Below are 23,090 nucleotides of genomic sequence, written 5' to 3'. Positions count from 1 at the left end.
TAAATGATTACAACACAAAACTGTACAGTGAAATTCTGTTTCCAGTGTTAGTTATTTTCTACTGTCTCTTGCTCTAGGAGAGCTCCCCACACTGAATAATACAACTCCAGCAGTGACGACTCCAGCCCCCACAGTTCAACCCAATATGTGCCATTATGGAGAGTTTCCTTGTGGGACATATGGGGAGTGCATTCCCTTCAGTAAAGTGTGCGACTTTAGATATGATTGCTCTGATGGATCAGACGAAATAAGTTGTGGTAAAACATTTAAAAGGCTTTAACTATTGCATTATCAGTCTTCTTAAATGTTTTTGAGACATTTTTTTATTTTTATGTCCCCTCTTTTCCAGTGAAGGAAAGCTGTGATTTTGAAGGAGGTGACACTTGTGGGTGGAAGATCGTCAAACCCTCTTTCATACTAAATCACTCGTTTCGCTGGTCATGTGACCAAGGGGAGAGCAATCATTTTGGAGAGGAGTACCACCGTCCTACTAATGACCACACTCTGTAAGCACCTACCTAAGAGTTTTTGAAATTTTTTCAGTATTATTGTTCATTTTGAAACCTTTATAATACCTTTCAGCATTGATACTTCCTTCCAAAACGTGCATGTGCACTTAGGCACCTCCATACCATCAGAGATGCTGGCTTTTGAACTGAACGCTGATAGCATGTTGGAAGGGCTTCCTTCTCCGCAGCATCCGGGATTACCAACAAGATTGTCTAATCTGGATATAGAATACTTTCCCACTGTGAGACAGTCCATTTCAAATGAGTCTTGGCCCACAGGACACGACGGCGCTTCTGAAGCATGTTCAAATATGGCTTTCTTTTTGCAGCTTTAGTTCGCATCTTAACCGTCAGTGGTTTCTGGAAGTGTTCCTGGGCCCATTTAGTAATGTCAGTGACACAATCATGCTGATGAGTGTTGCAGTCTTGTCTGAGGGACGGAGCACCATCCAATAAAGGTCTTCAGCCTTGTCCTTACACACAGAGACATTTCCAGTTTCTCTGAATCTTTTGATGATGTTATGCACTGTAGACGATGACAGTTGCAAAGGCTCTGCAATTTGACGTTTAGGAACATTGTTTTTGAAGTCATCTTCTTACGCACCCTTTCACAGATTGGAGAGCCTCTGCCCATCTTTACTTCTACCAATTAAATTAATTAATTGCCAGATGTTCTCCCAGCTGAGTGTTTTTGAACTTTCTTACTTCTTCAGCAATTTATTCCCTCTGGGAAAATGTAACAATCTACAAAATATACAGACAGCTGCCAGTGGTTCTCCTCAGCCTCCTGGTAGATGCAGCTATGGTATCAATTGAAAAATCCTACATGACTTCCTTCTCGTTATCGCATTCACCAGATTCCCATCCTTGAGATTTTTAGTAGAAACCCCAACAGTATCAATTTGAAAGCCCTACATCGCCTCTTTCTTGCATTCGTATTTGTAAGGGTGTTCACCTTTCCCGCCTGCCTGGCAGGGCAATAACAATATCCCATCAGCCATTTAGGCCTGAAGGGTAAAAATCATAAACATTTCCCAAGAGAAATGCCAAGAAATCACAAATGGGTTGTTTCCTTTAAGACAAATGTTTTACTGAAAAAAAGTGTATATTTTTGCACTATAATACACTAAATAAAAATACAGCTGTCAGTTCCAATGCAGAGCCCTTTCTCAGTATATCCAAGGCACTCAGGCTAAAGACATTACTAAAGCTGATTTAAATCCTCATTTCCGTCTCAGATCCGCAGCTGAATTTGAGATCTTATTCTGTATTCCTGATATTCCTCTGATAGCAACAGCTCCAAGGGGTGGTATATGTATGCAGACAGTTCAAACGGTGGATACGGTCAGACCACTGACCTCCAGACTCCTGTCATCTCCTCCACTGGGCCGCAGTGCACCCTGGTCTTCTGGTACCACATGAGGGGCTTCACCGTGGGAACACTGAAGGTAAAGAGAGCAGACAGATCATTTCTGTGTATGGGGTCTCATCAGAATTGAGTCACGGAAATATGTTGATGTCTGCAGGTGCTGCTGAAGCAAACAAACATCACTCATGAGGTTTGGACTGAGACTGGTAACCAAGGCAACAAATGGAGACGAGGAGAAGTGTTTTTGGGGTTATTGAGTAATGTCCAGGTCTGTTACATAATTTTTCCCTAAGAAAACTAGTGAGATATCTAAATCAGTTTAATGCAATGAAATGGTTCATATCAACTTTTATATAAAAAATAATATAAAATAGTCATTTTTAAACAATTTAGACATTTTATACAGTGGTATTTTTATAATGATATACAGTAAAAGTATAAAATGACAGAACAACAGCTGCAAAAGTGAAAGGGAAGGTTTACAAGATAGTATTTACACCTGCTATGATGTGTGGATTGGAGAGAGTGATACTGACAAAACCAACGAATCTGAGCTGGAGGTGAAGTTGAAGATGCTCAGATTTTCATCAGCAGCATCAAAAGGGCAGCTCGGGTTTAGTGGTTTGGAGACAAAGTTAGAGAGGCAGGGCAGAGATGTTTGGACATGTGCAGTAGAGTAGTGGATGTACTGGACAAAGGATATAGACGATGGAGCTGCCAAGCAGGAGGAAAGAGGTAGACCACAGAAAAGATTCATGGATGTAGTAAGGAAGGATATGAAAAGAGTTGGTGCCACAGAAGAGGAGGCTAGAGTGAGATGAAGGCAGATGATTTGCTGTGGTTTCACCCTTTTATTGTTTTTAATAAGTAAAATTCTGGACAATATAATTTGGCTTTTTTTCTGACAAAAATTAATTCAAAATCATGTCAAAGTGAAAACAGAGTTTTACTAAAAAATGTCAATGATTTAAATTCCATTTAATTCTTCACAGCCACTTGACCTAAGGCAATCTTTAGAGAAGTGCCTGTCCTTTCAAAACAAGAGATAATCAATGTCTTCATCTGAGGGGCAAAACTGCCACACCCAGATAAAAGTACAGTGCCTGCCCCGGTGGCTTGATTGCACCGGAGAAGTCATCCCACTGATGCACATTAACCTTTGTCAGAACAGAGAGTCAGATCAGAGCTGATGGTACAATCAGCAGCTGAAAGGCTTTACACACCAAACCTTCAGAGCCCTTTTTGAGACTACAAGTGCCCTTTTCCTTTCCCCTCCGAGCACTTCATCAGCTGACTGCCACTAGACGCCAAAGACTCATTAGGACAGGGGCTATCGGCTCTTCTGTTTCCGCGGCTTGCCTGATAACATTAAGCATCGACCTCTCCAAAAAAAGTGAGGACTCAGAGTTGATCCCGGGTCTGTTGTTCTTTTTCAGGTGGTATTCTCTGCTAAACGAGGGATCAGCTACATGGGTGACTTGGTAATAGATGACGTCGGCTTCGTGGATTGCTCCCCTCCTCTTCCTTCAGACCAGCCTTGCACACCTGAGCAGTACACCTGTGCAAATGGCCACTGCATCCCTCAGGACAACCTGTGTGACTTCATCAACCACTGCGGGGACAGCTCAGACGAGAACCCCTACATCTGCCGTGAGGCCTCTTCTAATGTTTGGCTGATGACTTTAAGTGGAAGATTAATTTTCTGATAAATGAACAGCTGTGATTGAGTTCTTCTTTTATTGCCATCTTTCAGAGGGTTTTATTGAACGCTGCAGTTTTGAGTTTGACCTCTGTTCCTGGCGCCAGTGCCAAGAGGATGACTTTGATTGGAGGATCAGCAGCAGTCCAACCATTGGAACTAGGCCATCAACTGACCACACCCTGAGAAACTCCTCGGGACACTACCTCTACTTGGAAAGTTCATTTCCTCAGGAAGATGGCAGCACCGCTCGTATAATAGGACCCCTACTGAGCCGCAGGAGCTCACAGTGCAAGGTCAGGTCAAGGTCAAAGGACAGAATGTACGAGAATTATTAAAAATACAGCTAAATGAAGACGCTAAAAAACACTTTACCACAGATTAAATTTTTAAATTCTGAGGTCATCAAAATTTGGCCGTTTCTATTGGTTTTGATGTGGCATGATTTGAGCTGGTAGGCTGGTTGGTAGGCAGGTGTGTCCTGGTACCAAGACCACTAACACAAATTCCATTTAACCCTAGGATGGATGGATGGATTATTTGAGCTATATAATAAAATACTGTATTTTTAATTAATATTATAAAATATGCATTATTTAACAATATATTAATAATCATCATGCCCTGTTGAATCCTCCCATCTTTGGGTTTTGTGAGTCAGTGGATTCCTAATTAGATCTCTTAAGAAACATTGCTTTATAACAACATGATTGATGTTATTCAGATAATTGTCTGGGACTTGTGTGTGTGCAAAACCTTTGAACTACAACTGATTTCTACATATTTTGCTTCCAATCAGCAAAACTTTCTTATACTTTAAATGATTTCAAGCAATAATTTTCCAAACTTCCTGAAGATCCTTGGAAGTTGTTCTTTGGACATTGGCTGTTTTTCAACTTTATGCACTAATGCATAATTTATTCCCATTTCTATTGTTGAATCTTTGAAAAATGCCAAAGATAACACAGTTTGACACTAATAAAATTGTATAGTTGCACCAACAAGATGATTCCCAAAGATATAATAACTGAAAATGTGCCATCTTTTTGCATGGTATGCAGTATGAGGAAACTGGACAGATAGAGGACAAATGAACAATTAACTGGCCTGAAAACCTATCTACAGCAGATTAATAGTATTTTTAAGTAATATCTTTAAGTAATAGGGGAAAAATATCCAACAAAGATCTGACAGAGGACCCAAGAGATGCCTTTTGTAGGTGTCAGTGGAAGGGAAACAGGAAGAAAAGGCTGAGGTATGCCAGATTACACAAGAACTTCACTCAAAAACAGTGAAAACAGGTCTTATGAAGTTATGAATCCAGATTTGAAATTTCTAGTTGTAATTCCCACCAATGTGCTTACAGTGCTTACAGTGATTTCTAAAACACAGTGGAGGCTTTATCTTGATTTGTGGCTGTAGTGTTGAAGTGCACATTTCAATAAACCTCTACTTCTACCTTCAGTTTTCTTATTAAAATATAAAGAAATAAAGGGTGTCTTGAGAATTTTTGCACAGCAGTGTATAATATAATATATTTATGTTTGACTTTCAGTAGTAACTAATGTAAAATATATATATTTAATATATATAAGAAGAGCTAAATTCAGTGGTTTTGGTATATTCACACTATCAAGATTCAAGTTCAACTTTTTGGAAAATACGCTCAGTTGCTGCTAAGAGCTAGCTGTAGCTAAGCTAACTTAGCTTAGCTTAGCATAAAGAGGCGATGGAGATGAAAATAGTCTTTCTTGTCATTTAGTCCTCAAACAAGTGTAAAGATGAGATGTACTTTTCATGTAAACCCAACCAGCTGCTGACTTTAGTTTCTTATGTATTTCAGAGATGAGTGGAAAACGTTTATTAGGAAGGACATGAACGTATTTCTTAAAATTAAGAAATTCCTGTCAGCTTGCAAGTTTTAGTCTTAAGAAATGACTTTTAAATATTGACCTTCTTGTTCTTACAATTAGAGCTGAAAACGTGATGCAACTAAACAGGCAATTAGCCTGTTTGTATGAGTGTGTATGCTTGGTTGGTAGTATGTGTGTGTCCTCCCAGCTGTCAGCCCCATGCTCTACTGGGAAATGATTTCTTGATTGACTGCCTGGTTTGCTCTGTGTGTCGTGTCTGTCTTATCCTGCTCCTGACCTGTCAATCAATCACACGGTTAGCAAAAAGGCTCCAATTAAACTGAAGGGAGGGCTGTGCTATGGGGGAAATGCTCTCTCTGGCGAACGAGAGAGGGAGGTGTGCTGCCACAGCTCCTGAACAAGCCTCTATTTGGAGAGAAAGCCCATAAAATATACTGCTAACTCACTGATGTGTGATGGAAAAACACAATTTCTCTCTGTGCCTTAATAAAGGCTACAACTGAAGGGAAAAGCACATCGATCCAGTGACAGACCGAGTGGATTAAAACTTAATCACCTTAGCATGCCTCTACTTTTTGTTTCTTTCCACAGTAGACCAATATAAGAACAAAAAAGAAGAGAACAAAGTGGTATCAGTGTGTCAAGCAAGCGACCTTTGAAAGATCCAAGCCTATTATTTAGAAAGAGTACCAGTGTAGATATAGTAGCGATTGAATTATTTGACATCTTTATTACAGTACGGATATTAGTCCGTACCAACATTTTTCCCCATTTCCCATCAAAAAATTTAAAGTCTTCAGGGTTAGACATTACAGTTACTAAACTATTGATCTTTTTTTGTGCTATTTAAATTAACACCTTTTTCATTTTCCTCCTTTTCTCAGATGCGTTTCTACTTCCACATGTCTGGAGATGGCATTGGGACTCTCAGTGTGTTCAGCAAAAGTGAAGGCCATCTCCATCTCCTCCTGACCCTGACGGGAGATCAGGGCAACTACTGGCAGATGAAGGAGATCCCGCTGAGCAGCTCCAGGGACTTCCAGGTCATGTTCGAGGGCAAGGTAGGCCGAAATCCAAAGGTTGACATCTGCCTGGATGACATTACCTTCTCTCCAGGATGCCTTCTCGCTTCCTCAGCTACATCGCCCGATAACACTCCTTCACCTCCTCCAGGTACGCAGTTCACTTTATTGGACATATGTTTCATTTCGACCTTGGCTGTTTCTTTCCGTGTTATTGTACACCCTCCTATCATTCACAAAAATATGAAAAACTGTAAGCCACCAAAAACTATATAGTGCATATATTGCTTATACCGGTAGTAAATAAACTAGAGCTTTCTATAAATCACAAACGTTTTACATCATGGTCTTCTCATGTGACGTCACATATTGCTCGAGAGTTGTCTGCCATATTGTACCTGACACAACCACCAGATGTAAGTGGAAAAACATGTATTCCCTGACTGGTTTGTGAGTGGTTTTCTAATAAGAAAAGCAAACAGTAACTGCAGAATGTTCAAAGCATTTCCTTTGGTCACCAGCAGATTGCTGCTTTTCCTCAAAGTTTGAATCACGTGGATTTGCCTGCAGTTACTCTTCAAGCGGTAGAGCAACGGTGAAAGGTGTGACACAATCGAGATACAGAGATTGTTTGCCTTTAAAGTAAAGGTTACTTTTGATGCTTGTTGACTGCAGCACTGAGGCACGACTTTTACTGAATCCTTGTAACTTTGCTGTTTCCCTGTTTCACCTATCAGGCGAAAAGTCTCAAAATCTGCAGTTGCAATAACTTTGGCAATCCTCTCTTTTTATAAGAGAGAATTGCCAACACTGGGGTAAAAATGTGGAACAGCTACAAATACTGCTGACAAGAACCTCATCTGCTCATGGTTCTTAGTACTCATTAGCAAATATTAAGGCAACAAGCTATACTGCAAATATGGCTAACATAATATGCTTATGACAAGAACTACTGTGCCATATTCATGAATACTGTAGTTTAGACTATTTCATGAGTGAAGGAAAGCATAGCATAAAGCATAAATCTCTTTCAAAGCACATCTTATTGCATGCCATAGCAGCTGACTCCACTTTTCAAATTTGATCCCAGTTGGTTTACTCTCACGATTTACACCAAAGTTCTTCTAGAAAACAAGTGTCAGTACTCTCCAGCCATCTTGGTAACAGCTTCAGGCAGAAGCTGACTACCGAGCAAACGTCATATAAGTTATGTACAGAGAAAGCCCAGAAAACTATTTTATAAGCTTATCTCCATCTTTACTATAACAACAAGTTGGTATTTCTGCCAAAACACAGTGAAAACGGCTCTGCTAAAAATGTGCCAGTGCAACAACACAACAGGCTCAGTTTTTGGTCTCTATTGGCTCTTTGGGCACAGAGGTTTGACATCCACCATCTTTTCCATCATGTCAAATGCCTCCTGTGAAGAATGCATTAATATGGGCCTTCAAATTCCAGTGAGACATTAAATATATGTACTCTTACTCACTGGCGTGCACAGATAGAGACGAGGTGGTGCTGAAGCACTTGCCCTTTTGCCCTCAGTCCAAAAAAGTGCCCTTTTGAAAGACGTGATTTTTTTTTTTTAAAGCTGCGCGATTTAAAAAGGTGTGAAAATAATGGCTTGATTTGTGCCCCTTCTTCAAAGACACCCGAACCCTGTCGCTTTTTCACTGTCACCGTGTCACGTGAACACGCTTGCAGTTCATTTGTTGTGAGGCGTGTAGCAGCGGCATGACATAGGACTACTTGGAGTAGGCATAGTAGGCTAACTATAGCGACTGGGAGCCACGGCGGACAACACGGCAGCTCTTTCCCTTCCCAACCAGTCAGGTAACCCATGAATCGAGTGAAATTATTCTGTTTGCCCTCTAAGACCAACCTGCAATTGTTTTGTTGTGAAGTAGCCTGTCAGAAACTGCACATGACAAACTTTGCCAGCTTGCCCCCTCCATCCATCCATATGGATAAACAAAAAAACGACACATTTAAAATGTAACCTAAACCATTTAGGCAACCCCACTCTCCATCAATTCCGACCTGATTGTGACAGAACAGTGACGTTGTTATTGGTAGTTTGAAGGGTACGGTGTTGGGGGTGGTGCATGTTAAAAGTTTTGAGAAGCACTGGTTAGACATGTTAATTTTTTTTGGTGTAACATATTGGCAACATTAACACATTAGTTTGCTAAAGGAAAAATAGGCAGTTCCCAATTGCCTGTGAAAACGACCATTCTGCCCTGTTCTTGTAATGACCACAGTCAGTCTTATTCGTTCTCATACATTTTGGTCTATTTATTTACTAATTTCAGCAAGCATAATGCCTAGGAAAGAGAGGCTGAGAAAGGAGAAAGAAAGGGATCTACAACAGGCAGCCCAGGGAAGCAGTTCTCTGCTCTCCTGGATGAAAGGAAAGGAAAATGAAGATGAAAGGTCAGAGTCAAGGGCAGAGTCAGGTTCTATTTTAATGTTTTAATGTAACCTGCTCCTTGCAGTTAATTCTATTGAAAAATCTTAAAAGCTGTTCACACTTAGTTTTTAATGAACTTAATCAGCAGGCATTGAGCTAACTATTATTTTGTACCTACGAAAGTTATTTCTATGTTACAAGACTTGCAGTATGGGTTATTATTAAAACTATCTGTTTAAGCTTATTATTATGATAAATAATAATACTATTATTATTATTGTTCCATTGTAGTCAGTCACAGCAGGGAAGCAGCTCTATGCCATCTACCAGCATAGCAGAAGAGGGAGATATAGAAACAGATGAAGCCGCGACCAATGCAGCAACAGGTTCAGTTAGGCCTACAGACACTGATGTAGTGCTCTCTGAAGACCACAATGAGGAAGAACAGATCGATCACATAATGTCAAAGTTAGCAGCTTTACAATACCCAACAGATCCAACACACATCCATACATTTAAAATAAAGCGCAATGACAGATATGTTTCAATGTGCTGCAATGTGGGCCCATGTCAGCCTGATATACCTTACCCAAAAACTGAGGGGAGATCATTCCAGAAACAGTGGTTTTCTGCTAATGTGTGGCTGGAATACTCACCCACTGCTAATTCAGTGCATTGTTTTAGTTGTCGGCTTTTCCTCTCGGATGAAAAATATAAAAGCAGAACAGCCTGGACAACTGATGGCATCAGAAAGTGGAGTACTGCTCTTGAAAAAATCAAACAACACTCCAGCGCAGAGATGCACATGACAAGCATGGTTAGATGGATCAATTTCCAGAAAAAGGCCCTTCAGTCTGCATTTGATGTTTCAGACGTAAAAGGGGTGGAAGTTAGAGAGCGAGAGAGGCAGACAAACAAAGAAATCCTGACAAGATTAATTGACCTAACAGTGTATCTTGCATGTCAGGGACAAGCATTCCGAGGTCATGATGAGAGTGAGTCCAGTGATAACCGTGGCAATTTTCGTGAATTAGTCAATGTATTTTCCCGCTACGATAGTGTGCTGAAAATGCATTTGGAAAAAATTGCCACAGTTAAAGCCACCAAGACAAGGCCCCAGGTGTCACTGCTTTCCAACAGAAGTCAAAATGACATCATTGCAGCACTAGGAACTTACATCAGGAAGGAGATACAACGTGAAATAAAAGAGGCTGAAATGTATTCCATTCTACTTGATGAAACCTCTGATGTTTCACACAAAGAGCAAGTGTCATTTGTTGTGCGATATTTTCATCATATGCAAATAAAGGAGAGATTCATCGAAGTGTGCAATGTTGATACAACTACAGGCCAGGAGCTGGAGAATACAGTGTTCTTGCTTCTGCAAAAGAATGGCCTAGAGATGAAGAACATGTATGGTCAAGGCTATGATGGAGCAGCCAACATGAGTGGCATGTATAAAGGTCTCCAAGCTAGAATCCGTGCACACAATGAGAAGGCCCTCTATGTTCACTGCAAAGCCCATTGCCTCAATTTGGTACTAGTGGAGGCATCAAAGTCCAGCAAGCATTTTGTGACATTTTTCAACTTGGTGGAGAAATTGTATGCCTTTTGCTCAGGCTCCCCAAAGCGTCATGCTGCCTTGGTCAAATTTCAGGAGTCTCTCTTTCCTGGACAACGTGTTATGGAGCTCCAGCAGCTGTCAGATACTCGATGGGCTTGCAGGGAAAAAGCACTGAAGGCACTTCAGAGAAATTTGAAAGCCATTTTGATGCTCCTTGATGACATCAGTGACAGTGACCCACCTAACCTGGCCCAAGGTGATGCTCAGATGTACAGAAATGCCATTAATTTTATGTTCATTCTCTGCATGGAAATCACCACACCAGTATTCGAAGTCACTGCTTTGGCATCAGATTCTCTGCAGGAAGAAGGGTTGGACCATTCCACTGCCTACAAGGTAATTGATGGTGTGCTTCACACATTGCAAACCATGAGGTCTGAGGAGAAATTTGGAGAGATATTTAGATGTGCATCAGAGAAGGCAGAGAGTTTCAACATTCCAGTACCTACCGTGGTGCCTGGTCAGGAGAGAAAGCGGAAAGTTCCAGTGCGTTTCCAACACAGCACCACAGTGTCTCAAGTAGGTGCTCAGTTTGAGTCAGTGGAGGCATATTTCAGGAGTGGTGTATATTTCACCTTTCTGGACATCATGACTGGGGAACTGAACAGGAGGTTCAAAGGGGACAATACTGGAAGCCCAACGGCCAGAATCATTCAGTCCTTCCAGCCCTTAACTGTGCATGCTAACTGGGTAGGCCCACCAAACCCAGAAGCCATTGAAGCTGTCCACATCCTCTGTGAATTCTATGGAGAAGATGAGGACCAGCTCAAAACAGAATTAAAGGTCTTCCACTCCAGCTTTAGTTCAAAAGACCTCAGAGAAATATTTCTGATACTGAGGGAAAATAATGGCCAGCTGATCTTTCCTGCCTTTGTCAAAATGATTCAGATCTACGCAACACTACCAGTGACAACTGCGACAGTTGAAAGATCCTTTTCAAAGCTAAAAATAATCAAAAATAAACTAAGAAGTTTGTGTGGAGAAGAAAGGTTGTCTGATCTCCTCTTGTTGGCCATTGAGAAAGATGTGGAGATCAATTACAACGAGGTCATCAACATCTACAAAGACATGGCACCAAGAAGGATGCTTCTTTAGAGCAGTACACTCCATTTAATGGACACTTGAGAATATGTATGTATATGGTTTAGAGTTGGATACAGATTTTATCTTTTTGTGGTGTGATTTTTGATTTTTAGAGAATGTTTTGAAATAAAAGTCAAATTGCATTTAACCTGTGCGATTTTTTTATTATAAAAAGAAAAGGTTTTCCACATATGCAAAAAGTGCCCTTTTTTCCCCCTGGAGCACTTGCCCCCCAAAATGTCTGTGCACGCCACTGCTCTTACTAGATGAAAGTGGTGAACTCTGAGAGCTTCAGTGCAATATTAACTCAGGGGCCAGATCTCACAGTTGCAAGCACTTAAATTCAACAAGGCGCACACCTTGCCAAACAAGAGGTATTGCAATAAATGCCTGGCATGTTTGCTCTGCAGTCAAAATTAAAGGACTGCGTGTTTCTGCAAAAGACTGAATGACCAGACGAAGGCCAGAGTGTAGCAGGAAAAAGCTGTTTTTATATTATTGCTTCTAAAAGACCCGGCTATTCTAATAATGACTTTTTAATTCCGCCGTGGCAAGGCGAATTCTGGGACTGTAGTCATTTTCTGTGAAAAGCTGTTTAACTGTTTCCCTCTAGGGCTGCTTTATATGAGGATTTTATCACAAAAGCTTAAAGATCACTGTCATTGAGGCAGAACGGAACAGCACAGCCCCGAGTTCCCAATTAAACTATTTGGTGAATTTTCAGAAAAGATTTCACTAAGATGTCGATAACTACAGTTTTGATTACTTTCACCTTGATAGTTTGCTCATATGGGCAATCGGAGAATTAATAATGGCTCCTGGGTTATTATAACACCACCTTCATTTGGAGGTGAAAACTGGAGTTGATGAGGACTGGATTAAAATGAGCTCAAAAGCTCAACCAATCCAGATTTAGAGCTCTTGAAAATAGAGGTGTCCTATCAAACATGCTGGTTTTCTTTGGACTAACATTGTCAAACGTTGCACATTTCCATTTTTAAGCTTTTCGGTATCTTCGGTTTTCCGTTAGACACTCGTCTTAATTTAAATTACCTATATAAAACATTCCTTTCTTGTTTTTTTGAGCAATTCAACAGTAACATCCAGTTTAAGTTGGAGTTTTGCTGATATAAAAAAATAAGATGTTTTGAACTAAAACGAACAATCTAAGGAGAAATGCTCTGAAACGTTTGCTCACCTCGGGGCTGAAGCTCTGACCAAAGCGAACCCATCATAGTTTGAATTTTAGACTAGGGAGATGTTCAGCATGTAGAGGTTCCTCTGCATCCCTTGCATTTTTTGTGAGCGAACCCTTTAAAAGGCAAGAGAAAACAACAAGAGCTGATTTATCGGCATTGTCACTGTGGCTATAATTGGCCTATTAAACGTACTGCCTTTCCGATGCAGCTGATGTCGAGGGAGAAGAGAAAATCTGATTGCCTGTGAGCAGAAAGGGATAAAAACTGTGAAGCTCCCTGTCATTTTGAGCTGTAGAGGGTTTGTATCCAGCTGCATGGTGATGTGCAGGATTATCCTTACAGCTGTCTCTTTCTCTTACCTCTCTCTTCGTTTCACTGTCTGTTTGCATTCGTCTCTTTCGGTGCCTACAGTGAATAGCTGTGCTCCAATATTAATCAGACATTATTAGAGAAGTAGTGTGGTGTCAATAAGAGTCGCTGCAGGTTTGCATGCTAATGATGCTTACCTTCAGCTTACTCCATTGCTCTGCTTGGTGATTTTTCTCATACTGTTGAGACTTAGAGGAAACTTTTATATATCCATCTTGAGCATGCAGCTCATTTTATATAGTTTCCTCTCATTATGATGGTTTTAAAAAAGTGCATGCGTTTTAGGTTTATTTAGAATAGAATTCAACTTTATTGTCATTGCACATGTCACAAGTACAAGGCAACGAAATGCAGTTTGCATCCATCCAGAAGTGCTTTAGCCATGATATAGATATATTACAAAATTTATATTAGCAATAATATAGATATATTACCGAAATGGGTCTGTTATAGGTATGAGGGTACAAAAATGGGTCTATTATGGGTATGTTACAATGTACACGGTATGAAGGTATGTTATGAATATGCTATAACTATAAGTATGTACAGGCTGTAGTGGGTATACAAGCTATGTACAGGCTATGAACAGGATATAAATATAAAGCTATAGAAATATGCAAGTTATAAACAGTTGTAAACAGTTGTAGAATTATAATTATCGTATTGTACAGAATGATTGTTTATACAGAATTATGCAGTAGTGCAGTTAAGATAAGTGAAATATGTGGCTACTTTATTTATTTAGCTTGTCTAAAATTATTTCATTTAAACTTGAGAAGGTCACTCATCCTTTCAGACTGAACGTCTATGTATGCTGGAATGGGAATCTATTCTGCTTTTAATTATTTTCATAGATATTAATTACACTGGTAGACACTTAAAAGTGGTCGTCTGACACTCTGTGTTGGCCTTGTGACACTCTGGTTGCTACCGTTCGCCCTCTGGCAGCTGGTATAGGCTCCAGTTCCTCTTGCAGCACTGAGTCATATAAGTGGAAGAAAATGCATGGAAAGGTTTACAGTTTACACTATGCAATATATGTTAAGGGCTTAAACATAGGCCATAAGGAGCTGAAATCCAGTGCATAGGACTACTAGTTTGAGACATATAGCAAAATTAAAAGGGTCAGAAGATGCTTTTTTCCCCCTTTAAACATGACAGGATAATTTTCTGAAAGAAGAAGGAAGAAGCAAATAAAGTAGTGTGAAAACAGGAAAGAAAGGCATTGTAAAGAACACGGTGATATGAAGTGTTTCTTGAAGGTTAAGTCAGGGAGTATCACCGCTGCCCTGACAGTGAGGTGAGTCCAAGTGGCCATTAATGAGACAAGAGGGAGAAGACTTGAAACAGAAACCTTTTCTCTTTGTGTCTCAGCAGCTGCAGGCTGCAGAGGACGTACAGTAATATTGATGAGAGCAGAGACAGCAGGAACTGTAATTATATACTGCTGTTCCCTCGGGAGCTTTTTCTTCCACAGCTTCAATCTATATAAAACCATCACACGATGGAGCAGAAAGACCGACCGCTTTTACTCTCCACTTGCACTTGTTTTATAGCTCTGCCTGGAAAAAATACCCAAAACTGTAGAACAACACACATGAATAATGTTAACGTGGAGTTCTTCGTTTGCATCTGTAGACTGCATGTAAATGTGAGCGTGTGTAAAGGAGAGACAGAACAAAATGCAAATCAGATTTGAGCCGATCTTCTTCTTCAAGTCACTATTGTGTTGAACTTGCAATAGAACTGGGAAAATACAAGTCAAATAAGTTTTCCATTAAAATCCTTTAGTAAAGCAGTGAAAGCGAAACTTTTTAATATTTTTTGTGGCTCTTTCTGTAAAAGATAAAAGCTGCAAACTGGAACATTTAGGGTCATCTACTCTTTAATACTTGTGCAGTCAAGTAAGTGGCTGTGTGCAATGTTCGTATTATGGAAATTCATTCATAAAGGTCCACATTTTACAGTAAAGTGTTTCTAATTAACAATAAATGTTATAAATATTTTAGATAAAAACAGGACAGTTTTCCAGTGAATTATCTGAAACCTGGGTGTCCTTCTATATTCAATAAACCTTCAATAAACTTCCTATCCTGAAATAATTCACTGAGATTTAAACTTTAATGTTGAACCTGAATGACATTGCTGCACAAGGGGGCAGCATACCGCTCAAGGCGCCTGCCCACATACTGTATGTAAGTAAGGACAGGAGCAGCCTGGTGAGAAGGTCACATTGCCAGCAGCCTTCGAGCTCTTTGAGTTATCCAAGTAACAAGATATAAGCAGGAATTAATGAGGACAAATAAATTAGTGTGCATTCACAGGAGCAGAGCGGTAGCCACTCCTGTGGGTTTAGCAGTATGCTGTTAGCTGATCTTTGAAATAAATCCACCTACAGGCTCAGTACGTAGCAGAGCAGCTGGGAGCTGTGGCTTCCTGGCTTCCTATATGCCTTTGTGGGGCACATTGCTTCTGGTCCTGTGCATCTGAAGAGGAACAAAGGATTAGGAAGGACTTATACCCCTTTCTCTCCTTTAATTACAAGGACCGCCCCTCTTCATCACGCCTCATCTCTCTTTGTAACACTCCCTTAAGCTAAGCACTGACCCCACTGGAATGTTTGGCTCCAAAAGAAGCAGATTCCAGCCTTCTCCAGCCACCAGATCATACAGTGTTTCATTCTTATAGCCCCATGCCCTTTTGTCTTCCTAAGCCTCTTAAAGAGCCCCCGATGCCACATGCAGACGGTCCCCCTCTCTTGAGTTGACTGCTTACGCTCCGAAGTTAATGCTCAACTCATGCGGTGCTGTCTAATCTGGTGAAGCACACAGTAGTTATTTTGCTGAAACTCCTTTAGGCACAACATTTTTATTGCACTTTGTAATTCATAACAGAAAAGCTGGATGTTTTAGGAAATGCACAAATTGCTTTACTTTAAATATTAACCTGCAGCAGCAGCCTGCTAGCTTTGCACATGTAAACTTCTTAAATGAACATACATAATTAACATACAGTGTCTGGAAAACAGTTTTCAGTTTTGCAAACGATATTATTTCTTGGTGAGAAGCAGTGACTTTCTGCAGTCTGGTTCTTATAACTGTTTTGTATGGATAAAACAAAAATCATATACAGTTCATATATACAGTATATATGTGATAGCAGTACAGACAAATATAAGAAGAATATGGAGATGAAGCTCGACACTGACCTTTACAGTGCGTCGATCCAGACAGGGATGTGCAGAGAGGTTTAAAGGGGCGGGTGCTCAAAGTTAAAAAGGGGCACATTGAACCATGCTGAATAACAACAACACACATTCATCAAGAATCTAATATGGGAAGGGCAGGGCTGTGTTGATCTGAGACTGTAGACATTAAAAAGTCCACAGGAGAGATGGTAGCTGATTAAACAAGTGTCATGAGATAATAACAAAATGCAAAGATTGGTGACAGCGCTTGGAACCATAAGGCAACGAAAAACTGTGACATAAACTCGGCTCTGCCTGTGAATCACTCTTTGCTTCTCTTCTTCCTTCCTTCCCATCATTTCATATATCACTCTCCACTTGCTGTCTATCTGAGAACAAGGCACAACTTGCTATTGCAATAAACTATAATCTAATTATCCACACCTAACAACTCTTGCACTTAATCTATAATAAAATGATGACAGAAAAATGTTATAGCCCTGCCTTTAGTAGCCTCATACAGCTCCTACTGTTTCCTCCTCATGTCCTTACCAGCCATGTCTGCACAATGTTATATCATGAGTAATATTTTTTTTAAATCCATCTAAATAAAACACACACATGCACGCACAGTGACATTTTAGACCTTCTTCAGAATACTGTATATACTATGGGCATCCTTACATTATTATTTATTACTAGAGCTACAATAATAAAGCAATGAGGAGGGGGAAGTAATAAATATGAAATAATGTATTTATGATGATTCCATTTGTTTCACTATCCACTCTGTGCAGGGCAAAGCTTATTACATTTTTAAACTGTAGAGATAGAATCTTTTGTCTTATTTAAAATATAAATCTAATATAATCTGCTTCTTAATGTATGTTCTTTAAAATACAGCGTGTGTTTTTTAATATATTATAATTATAATTATTATTATGTGGACATGCATATTAGATCGTTTTTTAGTGAAATATAATCCCTCCAGAAAGGCAGGAAAAGCCCGGAAACTTACTTTAAAACTAAATATGTTCCCTAAAACGGTGACAGAGCTACAGACCCATGACAGCCTTACACAGGTAGCCAGCAGCTGTGACCAGCACTACTTGTGCAGTTAATAAAAGGACAGGTAATGTTTGTCGCGCTGTTGCACACACAGCACGCTCGTTTGTTTCAGTTCGTCAGTTGCAACAAGACAGCTTACCAACGTGTACGTAATAAGCTAATACTCCTGTGTGCTACACACTACAGTGTGCGCTGTACACCTACTTACTGGGTTTGTCGCATCAGTCTGTGTCTCTGAGTTAACTCGTGTTTCTCCTACAGCTCCGGACCGCAAAAAATGCGCGTGCTCTTTGTGAGCTCGTTCCCGGCTCGTAACCAGCGCGTTCTGCCGTCGAGGGCGATCATTGGTTAAATGTGATCATGTGACTGATGCAAGCCAGATCCTTTTATTTAGCAAAACTATGATTAATAGTTAAATATTATTGTTGAGGGGCACAGACAGGACTCCGCACGCACACACACATAAAAAAAATAATAAATAAATAAAAAAAAATTAAAAGTTGCCTCAACAAAAGGGCACTTTGGGCACTCATCAGGAAAGGGGCGGGTGCTCAAGCCCCTCTAGCCCCCCCCCTCTGCACGTCCCTGGATCCAGAGGTGGTGTTATTTTATGGGACGCTCAATAATAATAATAATGACAATAAATTTTATTTGTTGGCTCTTTTCAAAACACTCAAGCTGGCCTGACTCCACAAAATTAACAAGATCCACAAAAAACACAATAGCAAGAAATATTTAAAATCCCGGAATAATACATATAAAAAATATGAGTTATAGTTTATATGCTGAACAGTTTGGCTTTAACATGTGATTGAAAATGTGTAATATGGTCTGGCTGATGGAGGTGAAGTGGTAGTGAGTTCCAAAGATCCAGGACGACTGGCGACCTGTCATATATTTTAGAAAAAGCATGCTACTTTACATTTAAGAACATTCGCGTCTGAGTTGTATTTCTTTTTTTTTTTTTTTTATTGTCAGGGTCCTGTCCTTCGGGCTTCCTGCCTTGTGAAAATGGCAGGTGTTTCGCTCCATGGCAAAGCTGTGACTTCACGGATGACTGTGACGATGGAACTGATGAGAAGCATTGTGGGACTTCGTGCACCTTTGAGAACGGACGCTGTGGGTGGAAGAGCTCCCTTGCTGATAATTTTCACTGGGTGCTGGGCACTGGGTCTGTCCAAAGCATACGGCCTCCGTATGATCACACGCTGATGAATGAGTATGGTATGAGTTTGCATTTTCTGGTACACTATGAACTCTGTACACATTTAAAGTTGTAGGATTTTTCTTTTTACCACCGTTTCTCATTAAAAAGAACGATTCTTTAATCACCGTTGCATAATTTAGCAGGTGCATCTGTGCTGTGAGTGGCTTTGTATAATCAGAATGAATGATTTTTCAAATTTTACCTGCTTGGGCCAAATGGCTCTCCACCATGTTTAATTCACGCTTTTGTAACTTTAGAGACAAAATCAATGAGTTTCTTCTCAGCATGTGAAAGCGCACCAGGTGATTTATTCAAGGCTAAAATTCCACTTTACTCTGTGCATGCCAAAAAAGCAATACACATAAATTACTTATCACTTAAGCTAATTTTTATTATGCAGTCTCCTGCATGTATCTCCTACTTTGATACTGATCCAAACCAGCACCTCGTGGCAACCCAGCAAACATGGCTAATATTATTCCCCAATCAAAACTGGACAGATGCTGATGTTTTTCCACATACCATACTGGTCCACTTAGAGCCTCAGATGATTGCAATAAGAAACAAATGCACATGATTTTGTTTTTTAATATGCCATTTCATTGTTATCTAATTTGTTTAGCAATTAGCAATGCAATTATGCCATTTGAGTTTAAATTAGCTGTCATTTGTTGCATAGCCATCACCTCCGTGCTTCCCAATGTTCCCATTATAACCCTCAGGTGAAGCTAACTGATCAGATAAGAAATGGACAGCAAAGCAGGAGATCTTTTTATTTTGTTCTAATCATTAGTTAGCACACTCGCTTGGGAAGCAAAAGATTTCTTTTTTGAATCCAGAGGTCCAAATCCCCTTGGGGTTACTTCATGAAGAGCATCTGGTGAAACACTGCTAAATAAAATAAAAAAATGCAGAGCTTCTGACAGCATCTTTTTTTTATTAAAAGGATAATGCATAGCAAATCTTGCACACAAACCTTCCTTTACTAAGAAGTCCAAGACGCCTGCTCGATGTGAACTTGCATTTAGAAACTATTTTTAAAAGTCAGATTGTGTGCAGGGAAGGGATCCCCAGGATGGCTGCAGCCTTTCCAGCCTCCACAAAAAGTAAAACAGCTCAAGGAATGCAACAAAAAGGCAGATACCTTGACCCGGCCTGCAAACTTTCCAGACCCTGATCTTATCGAGCGTTTGTGTGCCCTGACTGATCCATGGAGGCAGGGACGTGCAGAGAGGTTTAAAGGGGCGGGTGCTCAAAGTTAAAAAGGGGCACATTGAACCAGGCTGAATAACAACAACACACATTCATCAAGAATCTAATATGGGAAGGGCGGGGCTGTGTTGATCTGAGACTGTAGACATTAAAAAGTCCACAGGAGAGATGGTAGCTGATTAAACAAGTGTCATGAGATAATAACAAAATGCAAAGATTGGTGACAGCGCTTGGAACCATAAGGCAACAAAAAACTGTGACATAAACTCGGCTCTGCCTGTGAATCACTCTTTGCTTCTCTTCTTCCTTCCTTCCCATCATTTCATATATCACTCTCCACTTGCTGTCCATCTGAGAACAAGGCACAACTTGCTATTGCAATAAACTATAATCTAATTATCCACACCTAACAACTCTTGCACTTAATCTATAATAAAATGATGACAGAAAAATGTTATAGCCCTGCCTTTAGTAGCCTCATACAGCGCCTACTGTTTCCTCCTCATGTCCTTACCAGCCATGTCTGCACAATGTTATATCATGAGTAATATTTTTTTTAAATCCAGCTAAATAAAACACACACATGCACACACAGTAACACTTTAGACCTTCTTCAGAATACTGTATATACTATGGGCATCATGGTGCTGATCCAGAATCCTTACATTATTATTCATTACTAGAGCTACAATAATAAAGCAATGAGGAGGGGGAAGTAATAAATATGAAATAATGTATTTATGATGATTCCATTTGTTTCACTATCCACCCTGTGCAGGGGCAAAGCTTATTACATGTTTAAACTGTAGAGATACAATCATTTTACTGCTGTAAAATCCAACTTTTGTCTTATTTAAAATATAAATCTAATATAATCTGCTTCTTAATGTATGTTCTTTAAAATACAGCGTGTTTTTTAATATATTATAATTATAATAATTATTATGTGGACATGAATATTAGATCGTTTTTTAGTGAAATATAATCCCTCCAGAAAGGCAGGAAATGCCCAGAAACTTACTTTAAAACTAAATATGTTCTAAATACTTTAAAACTAAATATGTTCCCTAAAACGGTGACAGAGCTACAGACCCATGACAGCCTTACACAGGTAGCCAGCAGCTATGACCAGCACTACTTGTGCAGTTAATAAAAGGACAGGTAATGTTTGTCGCGCTGTTGCACACACAGCACGCTCGTTTGTTTCAGTTCGTCAGTTGCAACAAGACAACTTACCAACGTGTACGTAATAAGCTAATACTCCTGTGTGCTACACACTACAGTGTGCGCTGTACACCTACTTACTGGTTTTGTCGCATCAGTCTGTGTCTCTGAGTTAACTTGTGTTTCTCCTACAGCTCCGGACCGCAAAAAATGCGCGTGCTCTTTGTGAGCTCGTTCCCGGCTCGTAACCAGCGTGTTCTGCCGTCGAGGGCGATCATTGGTTAAATGTGAGCATGTGACTGATGCAAGCCAGATCCTTTTATTTAGCAAAACTGTGATTAATAGTTAAATATTATTGTTGAGGGGCACAGACAGGACTCCGCACGCACACACACATAAAAAAATAAATAAAAAATTTTTAAAAGTTGCCTCAACAAAAGGGCACTTTGGGCACTCATCAGGAAAGGGGCGGGTGCTCAAGCCCCTCTAGCCCCCCCCTCTGCACGTCCCTGCATGGAGGTCACATCCCCAAACAAACTTAACCCAAAAGATGTGCTGCAAACATTACAGTGACTGCAGGACACTCCCGTCAGAGGTCTCATGTCCACACCCATTTGCTCTTAAGGATGTGCAAAAGATTTCAAATGTGACACGAGCTGCTGTTGAAGCTAAGTCTGCTAGCTTGCTGGCTGACCCCTGTGCGTGCTGTGTCATGCACACGTAACATGCCGCACTTTCCTCATGTCATTTACCAAACACACCCTCAAATTAGGATTTAACATCTGCCGATTTCCCATCTCCCTCTCTTTGGCATGTCAGCGCTCCTGTCCTGCATCGCCAGCATCCTCCTGCAAGCTCTGGGGGCAACTTTTCCCATCACTCTCCAATTTCTATGTGTAAGATATGTGCAGGGAGTGATGAGCTCAGAGACATATCGTTTGCTTTAATAAATCATTTCAAACCTTGCCAAACAGAATAACAGTCACAGCAAGTGTGGGTAAATACTACAGGAAACACTTGCTAAACAGCTTTTCTGTGAAGAAACAAAACAAAAAGCTTTTTCTGAGTCAGTTTACTGTGCAGCCAGACAAATAATGTTCTAATAAAGAAGTCAGTCAGCAATAACAGCCGTAACCAGACAACAACAGAGCAGAGAAAAGGGAGTTTGTTACAGAGGACGAGGAGGAGGAGGAGGAGGAGAAGAAGAATACCCTGGTGTGGCTTCTTCTCCCATTACTTTGTTATCTGCAAAAACACCAAAAATGAGGATGTCTTGCAGAGGCATTCATGTTTATTGCAAACTGTGGTGAGAAATATATTACATTCCCACTAAGTGCTTCACAGTGAAAGTCTTAATACAGTTCTGATCTAGCTGTGGGAACACCAGATTACATGCTGCATCATTTCTTGAAAAGCCAACTTAAAACCGACTGGTGGTCGACTGAATCTTAATATTCTGCTGAAAAATGTAGACCATAAAAAATTGAGTTTGATTCCATGAAAATCAGAAGAATTATATCTAAACTTTAAGTGTGTTTAAAATATTCAGTAACAGCGATACAAAAGCCATAGACTACAAAAAAGCCCGATGTAAGATTATTATTATTAATGTCGCTAATGCTGAGTGCAAAGAAGATACACTTTCTTTATTTCTCATTCATTCATTTTCCTACTTTCTCCTTTCTCTACTTGGCTGAAAAAGTTTGAGTGCTCCCCTGTGCCAAAGGCAGTGAGACATTAGAAGATGTGTCAGAGATTACCCCGTAACTCTTGGCCCTCCTTCCCCCAACACGTTTTGTGACCTTCATGTGATTTGTCAGAGCCACCAGTGCAGAGATAGTTTTCAACCTCTGTGCTCACTTGCTGGCTCAGTGTCTTTCTCCTTCATCACTTTCCCTCATTTCTCTCCCTTTAGGGCATTTTGTCTATTTGGAAGCAACACCAGTGGGACTGAAAGGCGATAAAGCTCATATTAGAAGCTCTGTGTGGAAAGAGTCTAGCACCATCTGCAAGCTCTCCTTCTGGTACTACATTTCCCACAAGGCCTCGGGAAGCATCCGGCTTCTGATCAAGGTAATGCATCTGCATATAGAC

At 40.2% G+C, this 23,090-nt stretch overlaps 1 protein-coding gene across 11 annotated transcripts in view; it reads left to right on the top strand.

The window, feature by feature from the left end:
* malrd1 (MAM and LDL receptor class A domain containing 1) overlaps positions 1 to 23,090 on the top strand; it is a 99,233-nt gene that overhangs the window by 50,787 nt on the left and 25,356 nt on the right. For 10 of the 11 annotated variants that reach the window (XM_082546905.1, XM_082546912.1, XM_082546909.1 and 7 more), the window contains 9 exons: positions 78 to 257; positions 350 to 506; positions 1,801 to 1,957; positions 2,036 to 2,146; positions 3,315 to 3,528; positions 3,632 to 3,873; positions 6,336 to 6,624; positions 18,392 to 18,637; positions 22,912 to 23,069. In XM_082546905.1, coding sequence (XP_082403031.1) covers positions 78 to 257; positions 350 to 506; positions 1,801 to 1,957; positions 2,036 to 2,146; positions 3,315 to 3,528; positions 3,632 to 3,873; positions 6,336 to 6,624; positions 18,392 to 18,637; positions 22,912 to 23,069 — 1,754 coding nt within the window. The remainder of the gene's footprint in view (positions 1 to 77; positions 258 to 349; positions 507 to 1,800; positions 1,958 to 2,035; positions 2,147 to 3,314; positions 3,529 to 3,631; positions 3,874 to 6,335; positions 6,625 to 18,391; positions 18,638 to 22,911; positions 23,070 to 23,090) is intronic. The other variant, XM_082546910.1, reaches the window with a different exon arrangement.

The sequence above is a fragment of the Aulonocara stuartgranti genome (assembly GCF_965226115.1).
Source record: "Aulonocara stuartgranti genome assembly, chromosome: 9".
NCBI classification, from domain to species: Eukaryota; Metazoa; Chordata; class Actinopteri; order Cichliformes; family Cichlidae; genus Aulonocara; species Aulonocara stuartgranti.
The sequence above is the reverse complement of the archived record's forward strand: the minus strand, read 5'-3'. Positions and strand labels throughout refer to the sequence as shown.